This window comes from Ruditapes philippinarum, unplaced genomic scaffold (assembly GCF_026571515.1).
Source record: "Ruditapes philippinarum isolate M1 unplaced genomic scaffold, ASM2657151v2 ctg3047_1_1_1_1, whole genome shotgun sequence".
NCBI classification, from domain to species: Eukaryota; Metazoa; Mollusca; class Bivalvia; order Venerida; family Veneridae; genus Ruditapes; species Ruditapes philippinarum.
The window spans coordinates 260,391-286,628 of NW_026860700.1; the positions used below are offsets into that span (position 1 = coordinate 260,391).

At 33.0% G+C, this 26,238-nt stretch overlaps 1 protein-coding gene across 4 annotated transcripts; it reads left to right on the forward strand.

Moving 5' to 3' along the window:
• Positions 1-25,371, forward strand: LOC132713104 (multiple epidermal growth factor-like domains protein 10). Of its 4 annotated transcripts, XM_060695573.1 has the most exons (12): positions 1-162; positions 1,586-1,765; positions 2,432-2,632; positions 12,221-12,448; positions 15,667-15,822; positions 17,019-17,156; positions 18,297-18,443; positions 21,192-21,329; positions 21,990-22,136; positions 23,486-23,644; positions 23,947-23,986; positions 24,387-25,371. In XM_060695573.1, exons 1-12 carry the CDS (start codon positions 60-62, stop codon positions 24,550-24,552), a joined length of 1,803 nt encoding a protein of 600 aa, XP_060551556.1. In that variant the 5' UTR covers positions 1-59; the 3' UTR covers positions 24,553-25,371. The 4 variants fall into 4 exon arrangements, with proteins under 4 accessions (XP_060551556.1, XP_060551557.1, XP_060551558.1 ...); XM_060695574.1 differs by lacking the exon at positions 12,221-12,448; XM_060695575.1 differs by lacking the exons at positions 21,192-21,329; positions 21,990-22,136.
• Positions 25,372-26,238: the final 867 nt, after the last annotated feature.

The following is a 26,238-nucleotide window of genomic DNA, read 5'->3' on the forward strand; positions in this document are numbered from 1 at the left end:
TGACAGCAGTTGCAGTTTCGATTTTATATTGAGACAAGTGTACTTACGCAAAATTGAAAATGTACTTGGACAAGATTAAAAACGTATTTACGTATAATACTAGTTGGAAAACATATGGAGTTATGCTGAGCCTAATTATTGCAAGTGTTTTAATAGATCCAGGTTGAAGTTAATTTCAAATATATATTCGTAGTTAATTAAATACGCATTAAAATAGTTATGTACTTTTTAAAAGCAGCTTTTTCTGATTATTTGCAAAATAACGTATTTGATTTTAATGATTATAACATTTTCACTGATAATTATGGTGCATTATTATAAGAATAAACTGAAAATTGTCTAAATTGATTACTGAAGTAAAAATTTATATATATTATATATTTAGACTTAAGAAATTATTTTTTTTTTCATTTATATAACCATGCTTCTTTTACTTACAGTAAAAGTTAATAGATAAATAATATGATTTAATAATCGAATAAACAAATACATGAAAATAAATAAATAAGAATACAATTTTAATCAAATAGCATGATAATTTTGTAAATTTATTTTTAACATCAATTTTACTTGACAATTGAACTAAGTTTTCATAAAACATTGCTGTATATATATTTTTTATTAGATTAACCACGGCGCAGGAAAACGGTAAAGCGCGCTTATGTTAGCGTTATACTAAAGGCATGTCAATAAAAAATGACTCTTTTTACCATTTTGGATAATATGAGATAAATAGAAAAAAAGTTCGTGTAGATTCAATACCTAGATTATTGAACTCTTTGAATAATGCATACTATAATTGTACATCACTCTTTTAATAAATTAAGTATTAAATCTACACTCGTTCACATATCCTCTAAAGACCTTTTAACGACGCGACCGTTGCTAAGAAAAATCGCCCGGAAGTAGTATTTTCAAAAAGAGTATCGCCCTTCATAGAAATGTAGTAGAATTTCATAGACAATTCCGAGTAAGTTTGAGGTAAAAAGTAGAAAATCAAATGAAATAGCTTTTAACAAAACACAAAATACGCCTTTATAATAGAGCTTTGTGGCTAAGGTTGCCATAAAAAAAGTATGGAAAAGATGATTGTTTAAGAACTCTCCCTTACGATCACGGACCGGACACTTAGATAATTGATATAAAAATGTGGAAATATATCTTTTACTGTAGACGTCAATTTAAGTGTTGTTGAAATAGTTCATATTAAAATAAAGACAATTTACGAAATCGAGATGAATCTATTTCAACATGTTATTTTAATGATTTTGTGGACATTATTCGTCCTTATAAAATAATTTTCCTACAAATTTTTTCCTTGTATCAACTGGACAAATACACCTTACTGTATAATCAGATATTATTGCGTGGTTAACATTCCGCGAAATCAGCATCGAAGACTTATTGTCAAGGTTAGATATTCGCGGATTACTTCTTTCAGTTAGATTAAATTTAAATCATACTTGAACACTTACCTATCATATTTTTCGCAAACAAAAATCAATTCTCGAAATTTAGTCCCTAAGAAAAAAAATAGACATTTCAAAATGATATTTCATTATTTAGCATGTCATTTATTAATTAGGTCGTACAGACGGGTCGTCGATTTTTAAGTGTCCAACATCGGGATCAGGGCGTCTTCGATATGGAGATAAATGTCAATATGAATGTCATTGTGTAAACCAGTCTGAGCAGTGTGACGTCTTAACAGGTGCCTGCAGCAGTGGATGCGACTTTAACTGGGTAGGACCCGGATGTCAATTTAGTAAGTCTGACCTTAAATCAAGAGAGTAGCAATATAATTATATTTGCAAGACCTTCCAATTTGTTTTTGTTTTGTATTTGTTTGTTGTGTGTTTTTTGGTTTTTTTTTGTGTTTTTTTATTATTTTTTTTTTGGGGGGGGGGGCGGCGGCCAAGTTTACCTGTCGGTATAGTAAACACAGGGTATAAGTATCTATACCTTCTCATATTTTACCCGTATATTGATAATATACAGAATTCCGAAGCCATCATATGTAAATTCATACGTTTTCCAAAGACTAATCCATTTCATTGTTATTTCCCCTTTCTTTACTTTTTCTTATCGTGGTGCATTCCCTTAAATAACAAGGCAATGAATTGTAATATGTCTGGTACTGGCTAATGTAATTTAGATTCGGCTTAAAACTATTAATCACTTAAAATAGCAAGAGCACTAGTTTTTATTAATTTTTTAAATTATATCAATTATTAAGAACATATATAAAACCTCTTCTTGAATACGTTGCTGATTATTTTGACCATAGAATTTTTTTTTTGAGAAGTATCTATTCTCCACTAATTCGTTCGACATTTTTGATAATTCATTCGAAGCAGTCCTTAATGTCCGTGTGAAAAAAATCACTGATAATGGCAATGCATGACGAAAAGGTCGTATTTTTTCACTTCAGAAAACATTGCATTCCGTCAAGACTCGCGACACGTAAGTAATATTTACCCTCCGTTGTATTCTGACTTGGCTAATGATGACTCTCTAACAACATGTAGCCGTACGTCTGACAAAAACTCAGTGGCACCTTGGTGGAACATATGGATACCGGAGTATGCAACAGTTAGGAAAATTGAGTTGCTCACAACAGCAAACATAACAAGTAAGTTTCTTTATTATGATGCTATATCTCATGGACTATGACGTAAGGATATCATATAAGAGTTTTCATATTGCTTGACTGAGAGATCCTGACCACATCAGAAAGTAAAAAGAAGTTACTTTTCTCAAGGTTTCGAACGAATTTTCACATCGTAACATATTGTATTGTTTCGTGATTAACAAATCAACTGAATTATATGCATGGACCCGATACTTCAAAATTTTCTAGAAACATTGTGCTATTTGGAATTTATCAACCTGACCATATTGCATCAAACAGTCACATATCGTACATGAAACTAGTACCAATGTACCGAGTCCCATTAAATTGTAGCTTTACGAGGTATGATCAAAAAGTTCTAGTCCCGATATACTTCTAGCCTCTACACTGACATTTACACACGAAACAACGATACCGATATCTTATTGACGATTACTGATCGAGTTACGCGCGGTTTAAAGTAACAAATAAGTAACATATTTGAAACACACTTTGATCAGTAGAGGGGTGTGTCATTTAGACAAAATGGTGAAAGATGCAATCAGAGCCGTCATTAAGTACCTATGTAAGAAAGGATATCCCCAAGGAAATCCATGAAGACTTCATGGATACACTTTGGAAGGAGTCCCCTTCCTATAGCACTGTGAAAAATGGGCTGTTTAAGAGGGGCAGGGGGAGCATTGCAGATGATGAGTGACATTGGCGGCCAAAAGAGGCCATTACCGATGAAAACAAATGCTGAAGCTTGATGACCCAAGATTTTGGTTCAAAGATGTGCGACAGAAGGCAAAAAATGCAAAGCATTGGCTAGGGAAGTGGGTATAAGCTTTTGTTCAAGTTAATAACAAATTCTGACTGATAGTCTATGGGCAATGTCCCAAAGGTTCCGCTAAGAATGGGTCCCCAGACAGTTAACTGACGGACCAAAACGGACCAAAGGCCCTTGACATTTCAAGATGGGCTTTTGTCTCGCTACGAGGAATGAAAACCCTAGTTTTTTATTTCACCTGATCGAATAACTCAAGGAATAAAATTATTGGTCCAATTTTCCACTTCCGATTTCAGAATCAAAAAAACAGAGCAAAGCAGTGGAAGTAAACACTAAAGGCTAATAACAATCCCCTCCGGGAAAAAATCGAAGAAGGAAATAGCTATCAGCATTGAAAATGCTGTGCTATGTATGGTAATGCTAATCAATAGCTTTTGTTTCAGCAGTAAAATGAAATTTGATTGCATTATCTTGGTAACCTCATACTAGAATGTAAAATTATTTTCAAAACCAGCCGCACCTTACTTTTGCAACCTTTCTTTTGAACCGTCCGTATAATATGTATTAAAATCTTCATGTTCTTCCTTAATTTGCTAGAAACTTCTCTTTTGAAGTTTTCAGCTGAATTTGATGACTTTTTTATATTTGAAAGGTTAATATTTATTTCGGGACATTATTAAGTCCAAGGTGGAACATCCTCATCGTCATTTTGAAGGATACTGTCTGGATTAATTTAAGTTTATCTAAATCATCTTTGAAGCGAAGGCCTAATGGTTTTAATTTCCTTTGGTTTGTTAACAAATTTTTCAGTATAACTTGGTTTTGAAAATAAATATTTTTTAGGCTGGAAATTTTTGCTAAATTAGACCGAAATTCCTAGTTGCGTATTGAAGTGATAGGCTTTTTTTCGACGAAGATTGAAGCGATGGGTTTTCCCCAGCTTCCGCATATAGACATTTCTACCAGGTGAAGTTGCGAAAAGCCGGAACCCTAAAGCTAAACCGGTGTAAACCCCAGGCCCCTGTTCACTAAGAAAAAGATTCAGGATCATGAAGGATCAAGTGATCCTGATTTTATTTTCATTGTTTTATGTTACTAATATTAATATGTTTTTCATAGAATTGAATGGTATATATTCAAAATGTAAAATATTGCTGACTTGCAAAGTAAACCAAACTATTTTGGATAAAATCAAAAAAAAACAAAAACAAATAGCAAACATTTTCAGATCAAAATAAGGATCAATTTTAGGACCAGGATCAATATTTGGATCAACTGTAAAATGCCCATATCTTGCAAAATGACAATAAATTTATTCTAAAATTTCATAAACTTGCTATTGCAAGTCTAGTTTTATCAAATTAATATTATAGATATTTTAAATCTTTGAGGATCAAAAACAATGAAGAATATTAGAGTTGTTAAATTTGATCCTGATCTTGATCCTGATCCTTAAATCTTTGTGAACACGGTGATGTATGGTATCTAGCATTTGAAGATATGATTTTCTTGCAGACCCATATACTACAGAGCCATAATCTATTTTATACCCCCGCACAACAAAGTTGTAAGGGGGGGGTATACTGGAATCAGTTTGTCCGTCCGTCCGTCCGGCTGTCCGTCGGTTTTTTTCTTGTCCGCCCAATAACCTACAGTCGTCATATTTGGCATGGAGGTTAGTCATGATTAGTAGATGACCACTATTGATTTTGAGATCACCAGGTCAAAGGTCAAGGTCACAGGGGCCTTGACTTCAAAAAGCTTGTCCGCCCAATAACTTAAGATTCCTTTGACCCACAGTTTTCATATTTGGCATGGAGGTAAGTCATGATTAGTAGATGACCCCTATTGATTTTGAGGTCACCAGGTCAAAGGTCACAGGGGCCTTGACTTTAAAAAGCTTGTCCGCCCAATAACTTAAGATTCCTTTGACCCATAGTCTTCATATTTGGCATTGAGGTTAGTCATGATTAGTAGACGACCCCTATTGATTTTGAGGTCACCAGGTCAAAGGTCAAGGTCACAGGGGCCTTGACTTCAAAACATTGTCCGCCCAAAAACTTAAGATTCCTTTGACCCATAGTCTTCATATTTGGCATTTAGGTTAGTCATGATTAGTAGATGACCCCTATTGATTTTGAGGTCACCAGGTCAAAGGTCAAGGTCACAGGGGCCTTGACTTCAAAAAGCTTTTCTTCTCAATTGCTAAAGAATGTCCTGTCCGCAATGTATTGATTTTGACATTTTCACATTTGAAGCATGTAGAATACATAACTTAGCAATGCACTGGCTTAGTAACCTCAGATTTTGCAGGGAGGTTGTCCTTGAGCTCTTAATGGCCACTGTTGATTCTGACAAAGTGGTATGCGGGGGTATTTACGCCATGATAGTGGCAGTTCTAGTTTTGATCGGATAAGACTTCTGTATAATTTCAGTAATGTGGAAGAATTTGATCCCCAATTTGTACTTGATAAAACCTTAAGTAAATTTAAAGCTTTTAGGCATTTAGTTTTCAAATGTTTAATATGTGGTATAAAAGAAAGTTTTTTATCAAATATAATTCCTAAAAACTTAGCTTCATCAACTACTGGAATTTTAGAACCAGATATGTTAAAGTTCAGGGTCATTATGTTGTTTCCGCAATCGACAGAAATGAACACATTGAGTTTTTGACTTTGAAAATTTAAAACCATTTTCTATTGCCCTCTTTTTGAATTTTATCTAAATTTTGTTGAAGTTGCCGTTCAATTGTTCTCATACTTTTCGATCGATAGCAGATAAGAAAATCGTCTACATATAGAGAACAATCTATGCCTGATGTAAGAGCGCTAGCAATATTGTTTATTTTAAGGCCAAAAAGTGTAACAGAAAGTATGCTTCCTTGAGGAACACCTTGTTCTTGTTGGTGGACCTGAGAAAAAGTTGAACCAAGTCTTACTTTAAAGTCCCTATCGTTTAAAAATCCAGAAATGAAAAGAGGAAGTCTGCCATTAAGTCCAGCATCTTTTAGATCTTTTAGGATACCATATTTCCGAGTAGTGTCGTAAGCCTTCTCAAGATCAAAAGAAATTGATACCAGGTGTTGTTTATTTACAAAGGCTTCTCTAATAAAAGTCTCAAGTCGTACAAGATGATCGTTTGTACTTCGCTGTTTACGAAAACCTGACTGAGAATTAGTGATAATTCCATTATTTTCTAGATACCAAACTAACCGATTATTTATCATTCTCTCGAATTTTTTGCAGAGGCAACTTGTAAGTGAAATTGGACGATAATTTGTAGGGTCAGTTGAATCTTTCCAGGTTTAGGGATAGGAATAACCAACGCATTTTTTCCAAGTGTTGGGAAATTCACCAGATACACAACTTTTGTTAAAAATTTCAAGAAGCAAGTCTAGGGATTGGGGTGGTAAATGTTTAAGAAACTGGTAGTAAATTTCGTCCGGGCCTGCAGCACTATCTTTTGCAGTTTTGATTGAATAAATTAAGTCATCAATAGAGAAAAGGGAATTATAGTCTTCGTCGTTTGTTGAAGCAAAATTAATATGCTCTTTCTCAGCTTTACTTTTATGTTGTTGAAATTTATTTGAATAATTGCTTGAAGAAGAGTTCTTTTCATAAGTTTTAGCCAAAGTTTCTGCAATATCCGTTTTTGTTTTGGCATATTGGCTATCACCAGTTTTTAAGTGAACAGTTGGACTCTTTTTATACTTACCACTTATTTTTCGTACTGCATCCCATACTTTCCTAATAGGAGTATTTGAATTAATATTTGAAACATAAGATTGCCATGATTGGCGTTTAGATTGACGCACTGATCTTCTAGCTTTGGCTCTAAATATTCTATAATTTTCAAGAGTTTCTGTTGTAGGGCTATGTTCAATTTTTTTGAGTGAAGCTTTACGTATACGAACGGCTTTTTTATATTCATCGTTAAACCATGGTTTTTTGATTTTGTTACTTTTATTATTTTTTTTTATGGAATAACTTTGCAGGCAATCGTATGTAATGCTGAAGAGAAAGTTTCAGCTATATCATCAGAGGTGAAATCAAATTCATTTTTTGTTAGATCAATAGAACAGAGCCTCGTAAATGTTTCCCAATCTGCTTTTTAAAAATTTGACGTCCTTCATCTGGTATAGAGTCATTTGATGTTAGTAACAATGGATAATGATCACTGCCGTACTGGTCATCTAAAACTTTCCAATCGAAGTCCAAGTATATAGCAGAGTGGACAATCGAGAGGTCGATGCAAGCAAAAACGTACCTGTAGCTGGATGTAAATATGTAGGTGACCGATTGTTTAATAAACAAAGCTGAAAGTTATCTATCAATTTTTCAGTTATGTTACCCTTATTATTTGTAGATGTACTGCCCCACACATAGGATTGTGAGCATTAAAGTCGCCTAACAAAAGGAAAGGTGATGGTAATTGTCGAACAATACTTTCAAGTTCATTACTTGTTACCGTTATATTTGGAGGAAGGTATAAAGAACAAATTGTTAGTGGTCGATGTAAGGTCACCTGCACAGCTACAGCTTGTAATCTTGTGTTAAGTTTTAATTCTTTTTGAGGAATGCAATTTGCGATTGCAATGCTTGTACCACCTGATATTCTGGCGTTACAAGTGCATATATAATTATAAAGTGAATAATCTTTTATAGAGATATTATCTTTAGGCGATAACATAGTCTCCTGAAGACATAATACATTTGGAGAGAATTTAGATAATAGTAAAAGTAGATCATTATAGTTTGACTTAAGACCTCGGCAATTCCATTGTAGGATAGAATGACTTCTATAATCCATATTAAAAAATATTTATATTAAGTAGGAAACTTTTATTGGACTTCTGGCATTCGGAGTTCAAGGAGGGGAGAGGTATAAATCCTCATCCTCCATCATTCGGTGTCGTGAAGTAGGGCGAACCGATTTTCTGTGTTGATCGGGTTTCGCATTGCTTTTTTTCACCCTATCGGTGATGACAATTCGCTCTTTAGGCGATTGTTTTTGATAAACTTTCTCAGACGATGCTATTTGATTGTTTGCAGTTTGCTTCTTTGGAGAAGACTTTGTTGGTGACTGAGTCTGCACAGAGGTAGACTGTTTACTTTGTGAAGCTGTTTGCTTTTTTGGTAATGGTAACTTAAGTGGCGGGCATTGGCATAAGTTGACTTGTACTGCAGAGTCAACCATCTTAACAGACTTTGTTACTGCAGCTGAATACGGTAGTTTGCACTTGACAGTACCGTCCATGAACAGGCTCAATCAAACCGAGCCTGCAACATTTTCAATTCTTATTTCTCTCCATTCCATTTTGAAGGATTAAACAAGTTGGAGCACTAGTGGGCAAAGTGCATTGATGTGGAGGGCGATTATATTGAAAAGTTAGACCATAATTTGGGTTGTATGACTACTGAAGTACCTCGGTCCAAGAACTTTTTGATCAATCTTCGAAGAAACGTGGTGATGCTATCCGTAACGGATCATATTGTGATGTTCCTGGCGGCGTCTTTGCTTACATAAAAAAGTTACGATGTAGAACTATTACTCATATTTCCTATATATTAAATGAAGATTGAAGAAGTTTTCCGAATGTGGTAAGAATAAGGTACTTGTCCAGTTTGATAAAAAATAAAGTTTCATGAATGTCGGACACTATAGACCGGAAGTTAAACATTGATATAATGTAAGTATTAGAGACCATGTAAGACATTTATTTCGTTAATTATACGATATTCCTCTGTCTAATTTAGTGTCCATACCAATTCATAAAATTTGCATTATTGCCAAGCTTTTGAACATAAAATTCAAATTCTAAGAAGGCTTTAGGTGCTAGGGGGCGTGAGGGATGTTGCACGTATTCATTATCCCTCATGTACAGATTCAATCAAACCGAGTCCGCAATTTTCTTGTAATTTTGTTGTGATTAGTGTTTCCGAGGGATCACCTTGTTTTCAGATTTTTAAATCATAAAAATATATTGATATTATTGGGATGGGGTTATTTAATAAATTCCCACAAGATATATAACTTATCTGTATCAGACAAATCACGGTTTATTGAAAAAAAGACGTCTGTCCAGTGGTCATTGCGGCTTCATAATAAATCACGATAACAAGGTATGAATTAATCACGATGTGGGAATTAACCCCTTAAAAAGAAGTATGCTCGTACATTAATATAATTGCATCTCATATTATGTTCTGTTCATATGGTATGAACTGATCACATAAAAACTTTTTTGTATATTACACTGTTGATTCCGTTAGAGTCATACATGCTAAGAATTTCATATGTCAATGTGGTTTAGGGGACAAGATGGGTCACAGATTCTTTATATATGAAATTCGTTCTAAGGCCCCGTCTACACCTATTCAAGTCTTGAATGCAAGTATTCTCTTGTCTTGCATAGTGTAGACCTCTACTTGAATGGGTTTTAAAGAGAAATTATGTGACATCCATGAAGATAATTCCTTGCAAGAAAATTAGAACACGTTCTATTTTTCTACAATTTTTTTAGCTGTCAAGACTGATCAAACTGGTTTGACACAAAACATGTGCCCCAAAGGTGTGATAGTATTGGTTTTTTATTATTTTCTGACTTTTATGTTACTGATTCATTGTTCATGACCTGTTAATTTTAGTAAATGTTTACAATGTCTTGGTCAAAGGAACAAATCGATACACATAAGAGCAAAGAAAATCTGTTTTGCAAAAGTATAATCAATAGGCATTTTAAATGATCTTGTTCATTTAGTGAAATTAACTTTCATCAAATTAAGAATTTGCGACAATTTATAAGCTCAAAATATTTTTTCCTCTCATTTTCCATTTATTTTAAAATAATGTACACATTTCATTTACGCCATTGTTTTTAGCTAATTGCATCATTTTCCCGCTTTTTATTCACATATTTTACAGAAACATAGTATTGCAAAGACAAAAGTATAAATCCTGGGCAATCTTAAATAGTCATTTCAGTAAAAATTGCGCCTGATTAAATGTTGAAAGGGCCATTTATTTAGTCTATCTAAATGTGGCATGTAAGAAACTTGAATATGTGTAGATGCGACCTAAGAATGGCTTAATATCGCTGTTACGAATAAAGTTATAAATCCATACGCTACAATAATAGGAAAATACTGGTGCAATGATGTGAATTTCCATAATAAATTTGTTTTCTAAGGTAAAATATGATAAACAAGATCAACAAGGAAAGGCGGCGTTCAATGAACGCAACCCCCATATGACCAAGCAACAAGAACCAATGGCAAGGAGCCCAGGCGGACCCCAAACAAAAACAGGACAGGGCAAAGACAGAGCACGGACAGGTTAATCATTAAATGATAAATAATTTGTAACTGATTAGGAATTCAAAGAAAATAATAATATGCCCACAAAGGGGAAGGAGACCGGGGGAAGGGGGTGGGGGTTTATCAAAGAAATAAAAACTAGAGGCAATGGGGAAGATACTTACCGTAGACGAGAAAACAACAAGGGACACACGCAAAAGTGTCACCAAAACAGTATGAAACAACATAGACATACATCTGAGGAACACATCGGGGGGCCGCCTTGGAACGGTCAGCAGCATAATAATGACTGCTGGGGAGTTTAAACGGGTTAATGGTGCACCAAACCTCGCTCTTAGCCCCACCAAATTCCTATAAACGAGACAGTGTAAATAAAATGAATCCCCGCAAAGTGAAATTCTAACAGTTGTCATGGTTACAAAAGGTTAAATAAGTAAAACACTAAAATGATCATGTAGAAACATATAAAAGTAAGCCATTTAAACTATGTTAAAATAGGCAAAAAAATGGGTGATGTTTCTGTGGTTCCCATAGGAATATCCGTGCTGAGGGGGTCCATCAATTGTGTGGTAACAAGGCTTTCCGATTCTAACCTGAGCATATGACATTTTTAATCCCCTTCCGCGTAGCGGAAAGGGGGTTAAAGGAATGGCCTCCGTTTGACGGTCCGTCCGTCTATCCTGTCCGTCCGTCCGTAACTCTTTTGTGTCCGCTCCATAACTTTCAAACCGCTGAAATAATTTTGAAATCACTTTGCACAAGTGATCACACTAATGAGACGTAGTGCAATTGGTGTGCCACCCCCAAATTCAAGGTATACAAATTGTATCCGCTCAATAACTTTTAAACCGCTGAAAAGTTCTTTTTATATATATAATTTGGCACGAGTTATCACCATTAAGAGACGATGTGCGGAGCGCAATAATTGAATTGCTACACCCAAGGTCAAGGTCACACTTACAGGACAAATGTTAAAAAGTCTACATTTCGTGTCTGTTCATAACATTTAAACCGCTGCAATGTTTTAAGATAACTTGCCAGAAATGATCACCATTATGACATTATTGGCAGAGCTCAATAATCAAGTCACAACCTTGAAGGTCAGGGTCACACTCAAAGGTCCAATGTAAAAAATATCTATTTTTCATGTCTGCTCTATAACGTCTTGAAAATTCAAAGGTTTTAACATTACTTGGCACAAATGATCACCACCATGACACAATCTGCAGAGTTCAACATCCAGGTTGCTACCCCCAAGGTCAAGGTTATATGTTCTCCATAACTTTCTTTTAGTTGATGAAAATTTTAAATAACATGGCACAAATTATCATCATCATAAGACTATTCACTTATGATATGCATGGCATAACATGAAAGTCGTGGCTGGTAAAAGGTCAATAAGTACACACATCATGTTCACTGAGGAAGGGGATTTAGCTGTCCTTCAGACTGCCTTGTTATTAATTATGACCTAGATGTTTGTTTGTTTCTATTTATTTTCAGACGATTTCTCGTACTTTGAAGTAACAGTGTTCAATACAACAAATGTAAATTTTAAAAATAAAGAAAATCTGACAGAAGGGGTAGTTTGTTATAATCACAATAACATTATACCAAAAGAGAAACACATACTAATAACATGCAATGGATATCCGGTCGGTAATTTAGTACGATTGCAACTTGCGACCGCAAATGTTCAACTCGTACTCTGCGACATCAGAATATACGAAGGTAAAATATAATGAAAATATCCTAACACATGCTTATTATTTTGTTTAACTTTTCATATGATTATAATGTAATTATAGATAGACAGATAGTTATTACAGTTAAAACACATATATACATTATACAAACACTTATACATTTTTATATAAAAGTTATAACACAATTGCGGTAAAACATTTCGGAAGTTTGTCAAACATACATATGACAGGGGGCTCATTAAATAATAAATAATAATAATAAAGAACAACGTCTAAACTAGAAATGTGTCCATAGGACACGGTTGCCCCCACCGCGCCACTGTTTTGTCAATCTTATGACTCTAGGTCAAATATTTTTTGAAAACTTAAAATCTTTTACTAAGTAAAGGGCAAGAACTTTACAAATACTGAATAAACCCACAAGCAAACCCCCAGGTGCATAAGTACAACATTCTTGTAAACTTTCAAGCTTACAAGTGAAAAAGTTTTGAGCTTTGCATGAAAATTACAAATTTATACTACTGTAAGTCAAGGACAATAACTCTAACAAAACTAAAAACAAATCCACATGCAAAGTCCAAAGTGCTAGCTTCATAGTGATGTGAATCATTATTCCTGTAATTTAGTGATGTTGATCATTATACCTGTAAAGTTGGTTGACTCTAACTCAAGCACTCAAGGAACAAATAACAACATAATGAAAAGGGTTTTACTTAGTCAAGGGAAATAAGTCTACAAATACTGGATAAATCCACAAGCGAAACCCCAGGTGCACAACTACATATATTGAGCAACTTTCCCGTTAGGTTTATGGCTCTATGTCTAATACTTTTTGAGTTACATGCGACACAAGTTGAAAATTGCAAAGATTTTCTAAGTCAAGGGCAACAACTCTACAAATACTAAATAAATCTACACGAACATACCCAGGTGCACAACTACACATGCTAATCAACATTCCTGAGAAGTTTCATGACTCTATGTCAAATCCTTTTTGAGTTACACGCGACACAAGTTGAAAATTGCAAAATTTTACTAAGTCAAGGGCAATAACTCTAAAATACTAAATAAATCCATAGGAAAATACCAAGGTGCACAACTGCACATGCTGATCAACTTTTCTGTAAAGTTTCATGACTCTATGTCAAATACTTTTTGAGTTACGTGCGACACGAAAGAGAACGGACGTTCAGAAGGACGGACGGGCGGACAAGGGTGAATCTAAATGCCCGCCACTAAAATGGGGGCACAAAAATTACATTTCAGACAATACAAAATTTATCTTTCTTTTTTTTTTTTGACTAGATATCAATTTACCAATTAATAATAATGTGATGATGTAAGTGAAAGCATGTATAGAGTATTGTGCAATAACCTCGGATTGCCCATGAAAGCCCAAAGGCTTTTTTCCAATGGGGTCCTTTGATGTATACTTATTACAATATACAATATAAAAACAAAAAACCTTACAAAAAAAACTTTGGAAAATGGAAGATGTCATATAGGTAAAATATTAAACTTTAATATTTTCTTTTACTTTACTTACAGGAAAACAATAAAAATGGAGATCAATATCCAGTCATACTAGTGAATTTAATTATGATTTCCTAACTGTTCTTTTAAATGGGCCTTCACTGAGCTTTTTTATCTCCTATCTTATTATTTAATGCATGTAGGCAAGGAATTCCAATCATTAATTGCGTTTTGAAAAAAAAATACATTATCTTTCCTATAACTTCTTGGGACCCTTATATTGTACTGATTCGTCCGAATGAATGTCTCTTACAGGTACAAATACTTTTTTCATATATGAAGGGCACTGGTTATGAACAATTTTAAAAACATGGTTAATATGTAATTGCTTTTTTCTGTTTTCTACATTTAATAAAGACATATTAGCAAGAATAACATTATTGACACTTTTTTCAGGTCCCATACCGTTTATAATTCTAACAATTTTAGTTTGACAAATTTGAAGCAAGCTTACTTTTAAAACACTTGTTCAGACTCGAGTACCAAGAAGAACATGCATAATCGAGGTGACACTGTACTAATGCTGACAGAACATAAATATTTTCTAGTCCTAAAATCTAAAATATTTGCTTGCCTATACACGAACTTAAGACGTGAATTTACCTTTGTAAGAGTGCTTTTAACAATAGTCTCACCTGACAAAGAATCCTCAATATTTAAACCTAGATATTTGACAGGTTTTGTGGATTCAATAATATGTCCATTACAAACAATTTTAAACTTGTGTCAGTTTACGCTTGGAACCAAAATAAGGCATTCAAGATGAAGTGACAATTTGTTATCTACAAGCCAAGATGAATAAAACTCTAGTGTTTGTCCAAGTTTTTAAGAAATAATACTTGTATTTTTGTGAGCAAAAAGAATTGCACTGTCATCGGCATACAGAATAAGCTTACATTATTGATCTATACTAATTCTCATGTTATTTTCATAGCACAAAATAGAGGACACAGGATGCTACCATGGGGAACCCCACATGTAACAGGCATATAATCTGATAAAATATTATCAACACCAACAGTTTGTTTTCTACCTTTAAGATAATACATAATCCAGTCAGTATTTGAGATACCCATCAATTTCAGTTTTCCATATAAAATATCATGGTCAACAGAAACAAATGCTTTTTGTAGGTCTAACACTACCATGCCTGTATATAAACCTTTTGAATTATTACTTCTTATGTGATCCATATGATGGATAAGAAAAGTGTCAGTGGAATAGGAATTTCTAAAACCTGAATGTAATAAATACAATAAACCATTATCAACTAAAAACTTTTCAAGTTTATAAGAGTTAAATCATGTTCCAATGAGTAAATACGACTTGAAATATACAGACACCAATCCATAAAGGTCACTAGTCTGAAAAGATTCGAAATATATTATTTTCATATCTTATTCAGAAGGAAAAAAAGGGATAATAAAGATGTAAGTTAGGTAATTTATACAGAACTTTATTTTGCTTTTAGTACGTTTTTATTCTTTTATTATTAACTTTGTGTGTGTGCGAGCGTGCGTGTGCCTGGTTGAGCTTTAAGCTGATAGAAACACTTTCGAATTCAGAGCAATTAGTGCAAAGTTTCTTGTTCAATGAAACAACGCCTTGCCACTAATAGGGTTTGAACCAAATCGGCTAATCTTTAGATTACTGGTCCGATGCTAAGACCTTCGTCGCGATTCGACCACACACTGTGTGTATTTTTTGCAGACTGTAACAATAGGTTTTATGGAAGATATGGCTGTGAGAATTGCAGCGAAAACTGTAGTGAAACTCATTACACGGGCCAAATGACGTGCAATTTACTCGATGGGGGCTGCTTGGATGGTTGTAAGGCTGGTTGGACAGGTTACCGCTGTGAAACTGGTATACTTTTACTCACTTCCCTGCTTGTTTTTCGGGCAAGAAATCAAAATTTAAGAGCAACCGCTTAATTATGTAGTGTTAACGAAAACAATCATTTCATAAATAGAATATGTACCAAGAAGTTCACGAAACTTAGAAAAATTACGAAAGTATATGTATTGAAATTATTTAGACTTTTTAGTGAATGAATAGTCAAATATCGATAACAATAAATTAGGGAAGAAATTACCAACCATAAAAGCAAAATTGACTGTACTTATTAACACTCATTCCTATGATAAGCAAGTTATAATCATTACAAGTATTATCACGTCTTATCTGTAATATGCAGGTTTCGTAACCCCTGACCCCCTTCCAAAATTACATTGTTATATTCGCCCATTGTTTTTTCGTTTAGGGCACACGCATGGTTTTACTCGTGAACCACATTCCGCTTTTGATGAAATGACATTAGCGTGTACATTGAACGTTCAATGATAACCGACACACGAACACATCTGTGGATGTTTAAAAATCTTAAACATTTCTACCAGTTCATGTTAAATGTTGAATGCTATAGATGCTAGGGAGCATGGGTGGTAACTTGCAATTTCCATTACCGTTCGTGAACAGGCTCAATCAAACCGAACCTGCAAAATTGACTCTGTTATTTTCGTTTCGGGCGTACTTTAGGGATTCTGTTTTTCTCAATTTTGCATATTTGGTTATAATGCGTCACTACTTAATTAAAGAACAAAATTAAAATGGCATGTTCCAAATACCATGCTCTTCACTATATTATTCTGTGCCCTGTAGATATTTGTACCCATGTAAGATATACAAATGAAAATGTGATAATATCTCAATTGAAAATAAATGTTATTTCCGGTTTGGAAAAAATGCAAGGGTGCGGCATTTCATTTTGAAAAAAAAACATATTGTATGTACCACTGGCTCTAGATTTTATGCGTTTTTTATAACTGTGTTCAAAGGAAACAGAAAAAAATGATTAAAAAATAATAATGAAAATAAAAACATTATGTATGTTTTTTAAGATTTTTAATTGTTTCTTTGGAAACAAATATGCTTTGGAATGTAACATCAAGGAGGTGCTAATGACGAGCCTTATAACCGTTATTTATCTGCCCTTTATCTATTTCCATAAATGAGTTATGTTACTTAAGCGATATTGTGTCATCATAGTTCATTTGTAACAGAATGTGACGATGGTAAATGGGGCATAAACTGTACAAATGATTGTGGAAGCTGTTTGTCCTCACCATGTAACCATGTGAATGGACGTTGTGAAGGCGGGTGTAGTTCTGGGTACAAGTCGACATTACAATGTGACATCGGTAATGTTAAGATCAAATTAAATTATACATTATGACGGTTCTTGGTAATATGTTATATATTTATATTTGATAAAATCTTAAAATTCATTTCAGCTAAAATTATTAGTTCATTACAAACCTTATACGTAATAGATAGATCTTACGACCAAAATAAAAAAAATATACAAAACAGTTTATATATCTCTAATTAAAACAGTTATATATCTCTAATTAAGTCGACATTACAATGTGACATCGGTAATGTTAAGATCAAATTAAATTATACATTATGACGGTTCATGGTAATATGTTATATATTTATATTTGATATAATCAAAAAATTTATTTCAGCTAAAATTATTAGTTCATTACAAACCTTATACGTAATAGATAGATCTTACGACCAAAATAAAAAAAATATACAAAACAGTTTATATATCTCTAATTAAAACAGTTATATATCTCTAATTAAGTCGACATTACAATGTGACATCGGTAATGTTAAGATCAAATTAAATTATACATTATGACGGTTCATGGTAATATGTTATATATTTATATTTGATATAATCAAAAAATTTATTTCAGCTAAAATTATTAGTTCATTACAAACCTTATACGTAATAGATAGATCTTACGACCAAAATAAAAAAAATATACAAAACAGTTATATATCTCTAATTAAGATATACATGTGTATGTGTCATCTTTGTATACATTATTATTTTATCATTCATGTTAAATTTACGGGAAGAAAAGGCTCACAATTTGTGACCATATTCAATATCCGTTTCTAACACATGATTTATTTTAGTTCTTTCTTACCATTTGAAATGAATTCATTTTAGACTCAGTTAATAATTTGTTGTTTGTTTTTCACTTGCTGTAGATAGAATACAATACTTGTAAGTTACAATATCAAATACTGTCTCAAATTTATGTCTTTTAATCTCAAATGCTGTGAGCGAAATTTAGTGCTGGGGGTGATGAATTTGCAGTGTCGTTTTTGATTAAACAAACAATGTCGTTACAATGGGGGCTTATAAAATCTCAATATTACGTTATATTTCAGGTCCTAAATTGCAGATAACCAAATATTTATGATGCAGTAGTGTTAAGCTGAAGGTTGAAGTCTCATGTCTATATTTTATTTGTTTTCAGAATGTGATCCCGGCTATTATGGAAGAGATTGCAAACAGAAATGTAATCGGACATGTTCTGAGATAGGAAGCGCTTTGTGCTATAACGTAAATGGCACTTGCATCAACGGCTGTATAGCCGGGTATGAAGGTTCATATTGTGAATTTGGTAAGAATTTTTGATTTAAACATTATATGAAACTTTTAGTCCCCTACCGATTTAAACCGGAGGGGACTGTAGGTTTACCCACCGTCCGTCTGTCCGTCCGTCCGGACGTCAGTCCATCCGTCCACAAAACTGGATCCCACGATATTGCAAAAAGTACAGAAAATATTTGTTAAACTTAATATGTGGAACGATGGCAGCCTGGAGATTATGCAAGTCTTTTTAGCTCACCTGAGCTACCTCAGAGTGAGATTTTAGGATCGTTGAATGTCCGTTGCCCGTCGTCCGTCCACATTTGTTCGGTAACACTCTAGCGTTCACAATTGTGCTTCAATCACCATCAAACTATGTCAGGATGCTTTTCTATGTGATAAATCGGATGAGTTCGAGCATTGGTCATCTGGGATAAAAACTACTAGGTAACAGGAGCTAAAAATAGAAAAACCTTGTTAACATTCTAATGGTCATATTTTTAACTAAATCATCTACTGTTGGAAAAAGGCGTAAAATGAAACAAACAAACAAAACCAACTCATCATCAAATTTTTTCAGGCTGTTTGCCTAGGTAATTGCTCGGATGAGTTCGAAAATGGGTCATCTCGGATGAAAAACTAGGACACATGAGCTAAAAATAGAAAGACCTCGTTAACACTCTAGAGGTCACATTTTTTACTCAACTGTCATCAAACTTGGTCAGGATGCTTGTCTAGGTAATTGCTCGAATGAATTCGAACATGGGTCATCTCGAATAGGAGCTAAAAAAAGGAAAAAAATCTTGTAAACACTTTAGTGGCTACTGTTTTGATCGAAATATTCTGGAAATTGGTCTGAAAGTTTGTTTTGATGATTTCTAGGTCAAGGTTAAATATGGGTCATCTGGAGTCAAAAACTAGGGCACACCACCCAAATATGGAAAAACCTTGTCGACACTCTAGTAGTCACATTTTTGACTCAATTGTCATCAAACTTGGTCAGGATGCGTGTCTTGGTAATTTCTAAAATGAGTTCGAACTTGGGTCATCTGGTATGAAAAACAAGGTCACAGGAGCTAAAAATAGAACATGTTAACACTCTAGTGGCTACTGTTTTGATCCAAATATCCTGGAAATTTGTCTGAAACTTTGTTTTGATGATTTCTAGGCGTGTGTGTGTCTTAATATCACTCAAGTCATTTGGTACAAGTTTCAATACCCTAGCTTGACTTTTTCCATCAACCCTATTGAACTTAGATATCTTTTTCTAGAAACTATTATCATTTACTCAAACTTCTTCATTCCAATAGCAGTTGTTTGAAACTCAAACATCATAATTATATGACACGGGTATAAATCTAACGTCCATAAAGATTCACCCAAAGATTGTCTGTCAGTTTGTCTATCTGTCCGTTCCTGAAAACTGTTTCCTGAGATCACTTTTAAAGAATTTTTCCAACAAATTTTCTTAGAATAGAGAGAAGTTGAAACATTAGTTATTCATATTCTCCTGAGAAAGAATATTGGATTTTTTGATTACCTGTTGTATTAACATAATTTTATTACTAGGCAGGGAAACTTAACATATTACATGTACTAAGATATAGACAAACTAAGAACTCAAAAGATTTAAGTTCATTCATGTAATTCATTCATATAGTGGCATAATTCAATGACCAATGGCCCTTCAGAATTTTGCTGGGGTACTTACCGGTACAGGACTTATAGATTGCTTGCAATACTATTTCTAATTTGCAACTTGATGTTTGAATTTTGAATAAAAAAGGTTAAAAAGGTAAGTAATACAAAAATATAGACAAATGATATTTTCTGGCTTATTATTTTATTAAAATTACTTCACACATAAGTCTGCAATTGATGAATAAATCTGTCAAATCGGTCATAATTATATTGTTTCAGCATTAAGGGAAAAACAAGAGTACTTGTGGGGGTCTGTATAGTTGTAATTGCTGACATAATTTTCTTTTGTCCTTTTAAGATGGACATTCAACTTTTAAATTGGCGCGGAGAATCAATAAATTATGCTTACTTTTTATTACGTGGGTTCTTTATGTCAAACAGTCGTAAATAGCAACAGTTTCATTTGTGACGTTTTTAAAAGTCGATAGAGTACTTAACTTTAATAATAATCATCTAACACCGTCGTTTAACAACATGATTTATAAATATGTTCATTAAATTGAAATTTCATAAAATAGCTATTAAGAATATATATGACGCATTTAAATCATTCGTGTATTACATGCGTTTTATTCATACATCAATGGACATAACTAAAATGACGAAAACCAAATACCATGCTCCATCTCTTAGTTGATATTTGTTCCCATATAAGATATACAAATGAATATGTGATAATATTTCGATTTAACATTAATGACATTTGTGGTTCCGAGAAAAATGCAAGCATGTGGCACTTCACTATGAAAATAAACAGATCGAATTTTTTTGTACCACCGGCTCTTCTTTAAATATATTGAATGAAACAGAAAAAATAACTTAATTATACTAGTAATAAAAAAAAATAAAACATTATGTATGTTGTTTTTTTTAGATTTTTGATGGTTACTTTGGAAACAAATATGCTTTGAATGTAACGTAAAATGTTCAATGTCGGAGAGGTGCTGATGGCGGGCTTTTATAATCGTTATTTGCGTAAATATGTGAGCTTTTATAACTTTTATAATCGCTATTTGTCCGTCCACAATTGAGTTCTTGACGTAAGTCATATTGTGTTATCCTAGTCAACTTGTTACAGAATGTGACGATGGTAAATGGGGCATAAACTGTACAAATGATTGTGGAAGCTGTTTGTCCTCACCATGTTACCATGAGACTGGAAGTTGTGACGGCGGGTGTAGTTCTGGGTACAAGTCGACATTACAATGTGACATCGGTAATGTGTATATCAATTTATACGTTATTGCGGTTCTTAGTAATTTATTGTGTATTTATATTAATTATAAATCAAAAACCACTTCAACTAAATAATTATTAGCTCATTACAATATTTATACATAACAGACAATGCAAACCGAATTAAAAAATATACAGAACAGTAAAATCTCCCTAATTAAGATATGTGTGTCATCTTTGTATACATTATTATTTTATCATTCATGTGAAATTTACGGGCAGAAAAGGCTAACAATGTGTGACCATATTCAACATCCGTTTCTAACAAAGGATTTATTTTAATTTTTTTTCTAATCATTTAGAATAAATGCATTATAGACTCTAGTTAATAATGTGTTGTTGTTTTTTTCACTTGCAGTAGATAAGATATACTACTTGTAAGTTAACAAATCAAATTCTGTCTCAAATTTATGTCTTTTTTATCTCAAATGCTGTGAGCTGAGATTTGGTGCTGGAGTATAAAGGATTTACAGTGTCTATTTCAATTAAACAAAAATTGTTATTACAATGGGAGTTTTTTATAAACCATCCATATTAAGTTGGATTTAAGGATGATGCAGTAGTGATAAGGGTTGTTGAAGGTTTAAGTTGAAAACACCATTAAATTTATATTTTCATTTAATATTTTGTTTCTTTTCAGAGTGTGATCCCGGCTATTATGGAAAAGATTGCAAACAGAAATGTAATCGTACATGTTCTGAGACTGGGGACGCGTTGTGCAATAGCGTAATGGGCACTTGCATCAACGGCTGTATAGCCGGGTATGGAGGCTCATATTGTGAATTGGGTAAGATTTTTTTGGTTTAATCAATGCATGTAACATATTTTCATTTTTTTCTAATTTGTCACTTGACTTTTGGATTTTGAATCACATTACAGGTTAAAAAGGTAAGTATTACATAAAAAAAATTAAACAAATGATATTTTCTGATTTATTTTATAAATTAAACAATAATTTCAGAAAGTTCATAAGTTCGCAATTGCTGAATATGTCTAATGAATCGGTCATAATTATATTGTATCAGGGACTAACAAGAGTACTTCCGACGGTGCAGATGGTATGTATAGTTGTAATTGCTGACATCTTTTTTGCCTTTTAAGATGGACATTAAACTTTGAAATTTGCGCTGAAATCATATAAATTCTGCGTACTTTTAATTACGTGGGCTCTTTATGTCAAAAAAGTCGTAAAAAGTAACAGTTTGTGTAAGTTGTAACTTGGTGAAAGCCAATAGAGTTCTTAATAATAATCATATTACACTGTGGTTTACCAACTTGATCTGGTATATAAAATATGTTCATTGAATTAAATTTCATAAAATTGTTATTTAGAATATATGTGAAGCATTTAAATCATGCGAGTATGACATACTTTACTGGAATACAAGTATTTTTTCATAGACGTGAAGTATGTAATTGTAAAAAGTATAAGAACATATAGAACGTTTTATTTCTTTGGAATAGATCAATAATGAATAAAAACGGGATATATATAATATTTATATCTAGACACTTGATAATCGTTTTTATTTGTTTACGCATATGAACTCAATTGTGTTGGTGCACGTAAAACAAAACAAAACAAAACACCTCCTTTCATCTTATTTTTGGTAATATCTCGAGGTATGGTCAGTCATACATGCTTTCCAGAAAAACTAACCATCAATTATCAATTTCCTTGAAAGTGTCCTTCTACTTATCCCACATTATTTCTGAATGAGTGGTTAGAGACAAACGACTATTAGACACAATGTCTGAATATTACTTACTGGGAAATTTCGCTTCACCATAGGATTAAACCAGCGTCCTGTGGATTTCAAAATGGCTATTCTCTTTAATGAGCTAAGCGGTTGGACTGGACATTTTCTGATCTTATTCACTAGTTAGCATTACATTAAACGAAATACACGTGTATTACATTTAGTGTTATGGTAATAAGTTATATCTAACATATATAAATAATCTCCACCAGTAAAGCTTAATAGTAAACATATGACTTTTACTGTTTTGTGTGCCGTAAATCCTAAATAATAGTAAATCCTAAATAATAGCTCAATATATTAAAAAAGGAAGTTCGTTAACTGGTTGCAACAGTCATTTGATGTGTTATGATGCTATCACGTTAAAAATTTAAAGTTTCAGACAGGGCTTTAAGCATAACAGACCCGATTCCTGGAGATGATGAAGCATCAAAGCTGAAACTAGTTTTGATATGTCTGGGGAGCTTTTGTTTGATTATTGTTGTGTACGCAACAGTAATAACAGTATTGTTCAAACGTAAGACGACGCAAAATGGTATGTTATTACATGTATCATTATTTTAAACATTAAAACAGCTTTCTTACATCAAGTAAATCTAAATACTAAGTCAGCATTGAATCCTGTAAATTCTTTTAATCAAATATTAATTTTGATGATAAACTGAAATCTTCACTCGTTATTATAATTTTAGTTGTACAGTACAGTTATTATATCACCGATTTTCAACAACAAAGAACAACAAAATTTACCAAATGTTTTACTAATCTATAAGAGACACATGTAATATAAGTAATTTTCAAAAATTCAAATAAGGTAATTTTTGATTATTTTATAAGAAAATGACGGAACCGGTGGGGCTTTTAATCGACCTTTAAGGTAAGCACATTATGTCTCCTTATCTCCTATAAGTCCACTTTTGTATTGTTTTTGTTCTTCTGGTTTTGTTTTAATTTAGTTACACCCGAAATTAGCTAAATCATTTTCCTATTTCTGCGCCATATGGTGCCATATGGCCTAAATTGTGTAAGTGCGGCGCCGTAAATCCAAACAAACAAATTCATGATCCAGACTTGCATTCTTATCGTTTGTCCCAATTTAACTTACTCATTATAATTTTCGGTATTCTTCTGTAGATATATCTTAAATTATAAAGAACAGCATTTTATCTGTTTTTCAAAGCTTTCCTAATTTATTCCATAACGATTTTTGTAATAATAATAATTAAGTTGAAGTCCACTTGATAAAATGAGCCGTTTAGAGAGATTTGATTTTTCAGCACATATGCATGTACAGACGATACCTTTCAAGCAACAATTGCAGAAACAGCTGCAGCAATACGAATTGATCCATCTGTGGACAATAGAGAATCCCATTTCTACACAAATCTTACTCCCAAAACAGAAAACGACGAAGGGACATACGACGCTATCGAACTAGAATGATCAGTTAATGTTAACCTGTAACAAACTGAAAATGAAAGTGATTTGTTATAGCCACCATTTATAGACATTATTGATTAGACAGAATCCCTAAAAACGCCCAAAACGACAAAATGTAAATGTTGCAGGCTCGGTTTGATTGAGCTAGTTTATGGACGGTATGGCAAAGTGCAAGTTACCGTCACCGCTCACAAACACCGGCTGAATCAGAATTTAACATTTAAACAAGAAAGTGGTGTAAATTTGAATTTTGAAACATCCGCAGATGTGTTCATACGACGGCAAGCCACTCTTATAAACATTAAATAGAAATAAGAATATTTTACATTTACCAATAGCTTGTATTGCATTGTAAAATTTGCATTATATCTTTAAGTATCAAATGGTGGGTTGATAAGTTTTCCTTGCAGTACTTTTCTTTTACTGTATGTGACTGTTTATGCAAGTTATTATTGTAAGTTAATATGTCTACTTCTCAGCTAATACTGCATTATCTTTAACTTTTCCACAATCAGGTCAGCATCGTTATGTTTATATTGTAAATTCACCAGCAGGAAAATTTTATAAACTCATCGAGACCTATCATTGTTAATATCTTATCATGATTTTGCTTCTGAGACTACGAACAATACTTGCATGGTGAACTATGGAAAGGTTTTTAAAAATATTTCGACCATCATGAAAAGTTGTCTTTGCATATCCCTTAGCATGTTTAAATTCTTAAATGGCTTTTTTATTCTATTTTTTATAAAAGTACATTACCTGGTAGGACATGTGCATGGTCGTCTGGATCTATATTGGTTGAAAAGGTTTATCACTTATGGCATCTGGACTGGGTTGTTCAAAACATTGGTTAAAATTAGCCAATGGATAGCTTATCCACTGGTTAAATCCTTAACCAGCGGCCAGTTATCCAGTGGATAAAATTTCATTGTTCGACAGTTGGATAGTACACTGGCTACCTAACCAGTGGATAGCGTGTTTATCCACTGGTTAAGTACCACAATGCAACAGGGTTGGTTAGTGATTCTGGAAACAAAATGGCTGATTTTTTGATGAATATTAAATTTAATAGAATCAAAAAGCTCCCAAAAAATAATTTTGCATGTTTTGTGCTTTCTTGTTTTTGGAATTAAACAAAAAGTATATCAGAGACATTAAAGTATTGATAGATTTATGTTTCCCTTAGACACACATAAGAAAAAAATCAAAAACATTTTTTTTTTCAAATTTTGAATTGAAATTACTTCCATTAGATGAGAAATGTTCTAACTAAGAAAATGAGTACCGACACTTGTATGTTTTATTAAAGAATAAGAAAGTTATGACTGTTTAACTGAATTTTCTGAACTACAACAACAACAAATTTAGATTGAAAAAGGGTTCTAAAAGCACTTATTTCAGAAATGTTTCAATTTAATCCTATGCATTTTATATGAAATGTTCTAGTCAAGAAAAATAAACATATATTTTTAAGAAAAATCTGGTTTTAAACAAGTTTTTATGATTTTTACTGTTTTAATGATGATGACTAACCACTGGTTAAGGGCATTATCATGTGGTCATAGGACTGGTTAAAGTTAACCGCTGGATAACACATTTTATCCGCTGGATAAGTTTTGAGCAACAAAATTTATCCAACAGACAAAATTTAACCAGCGGATAATGAATTTAACCACTGGTTAACAC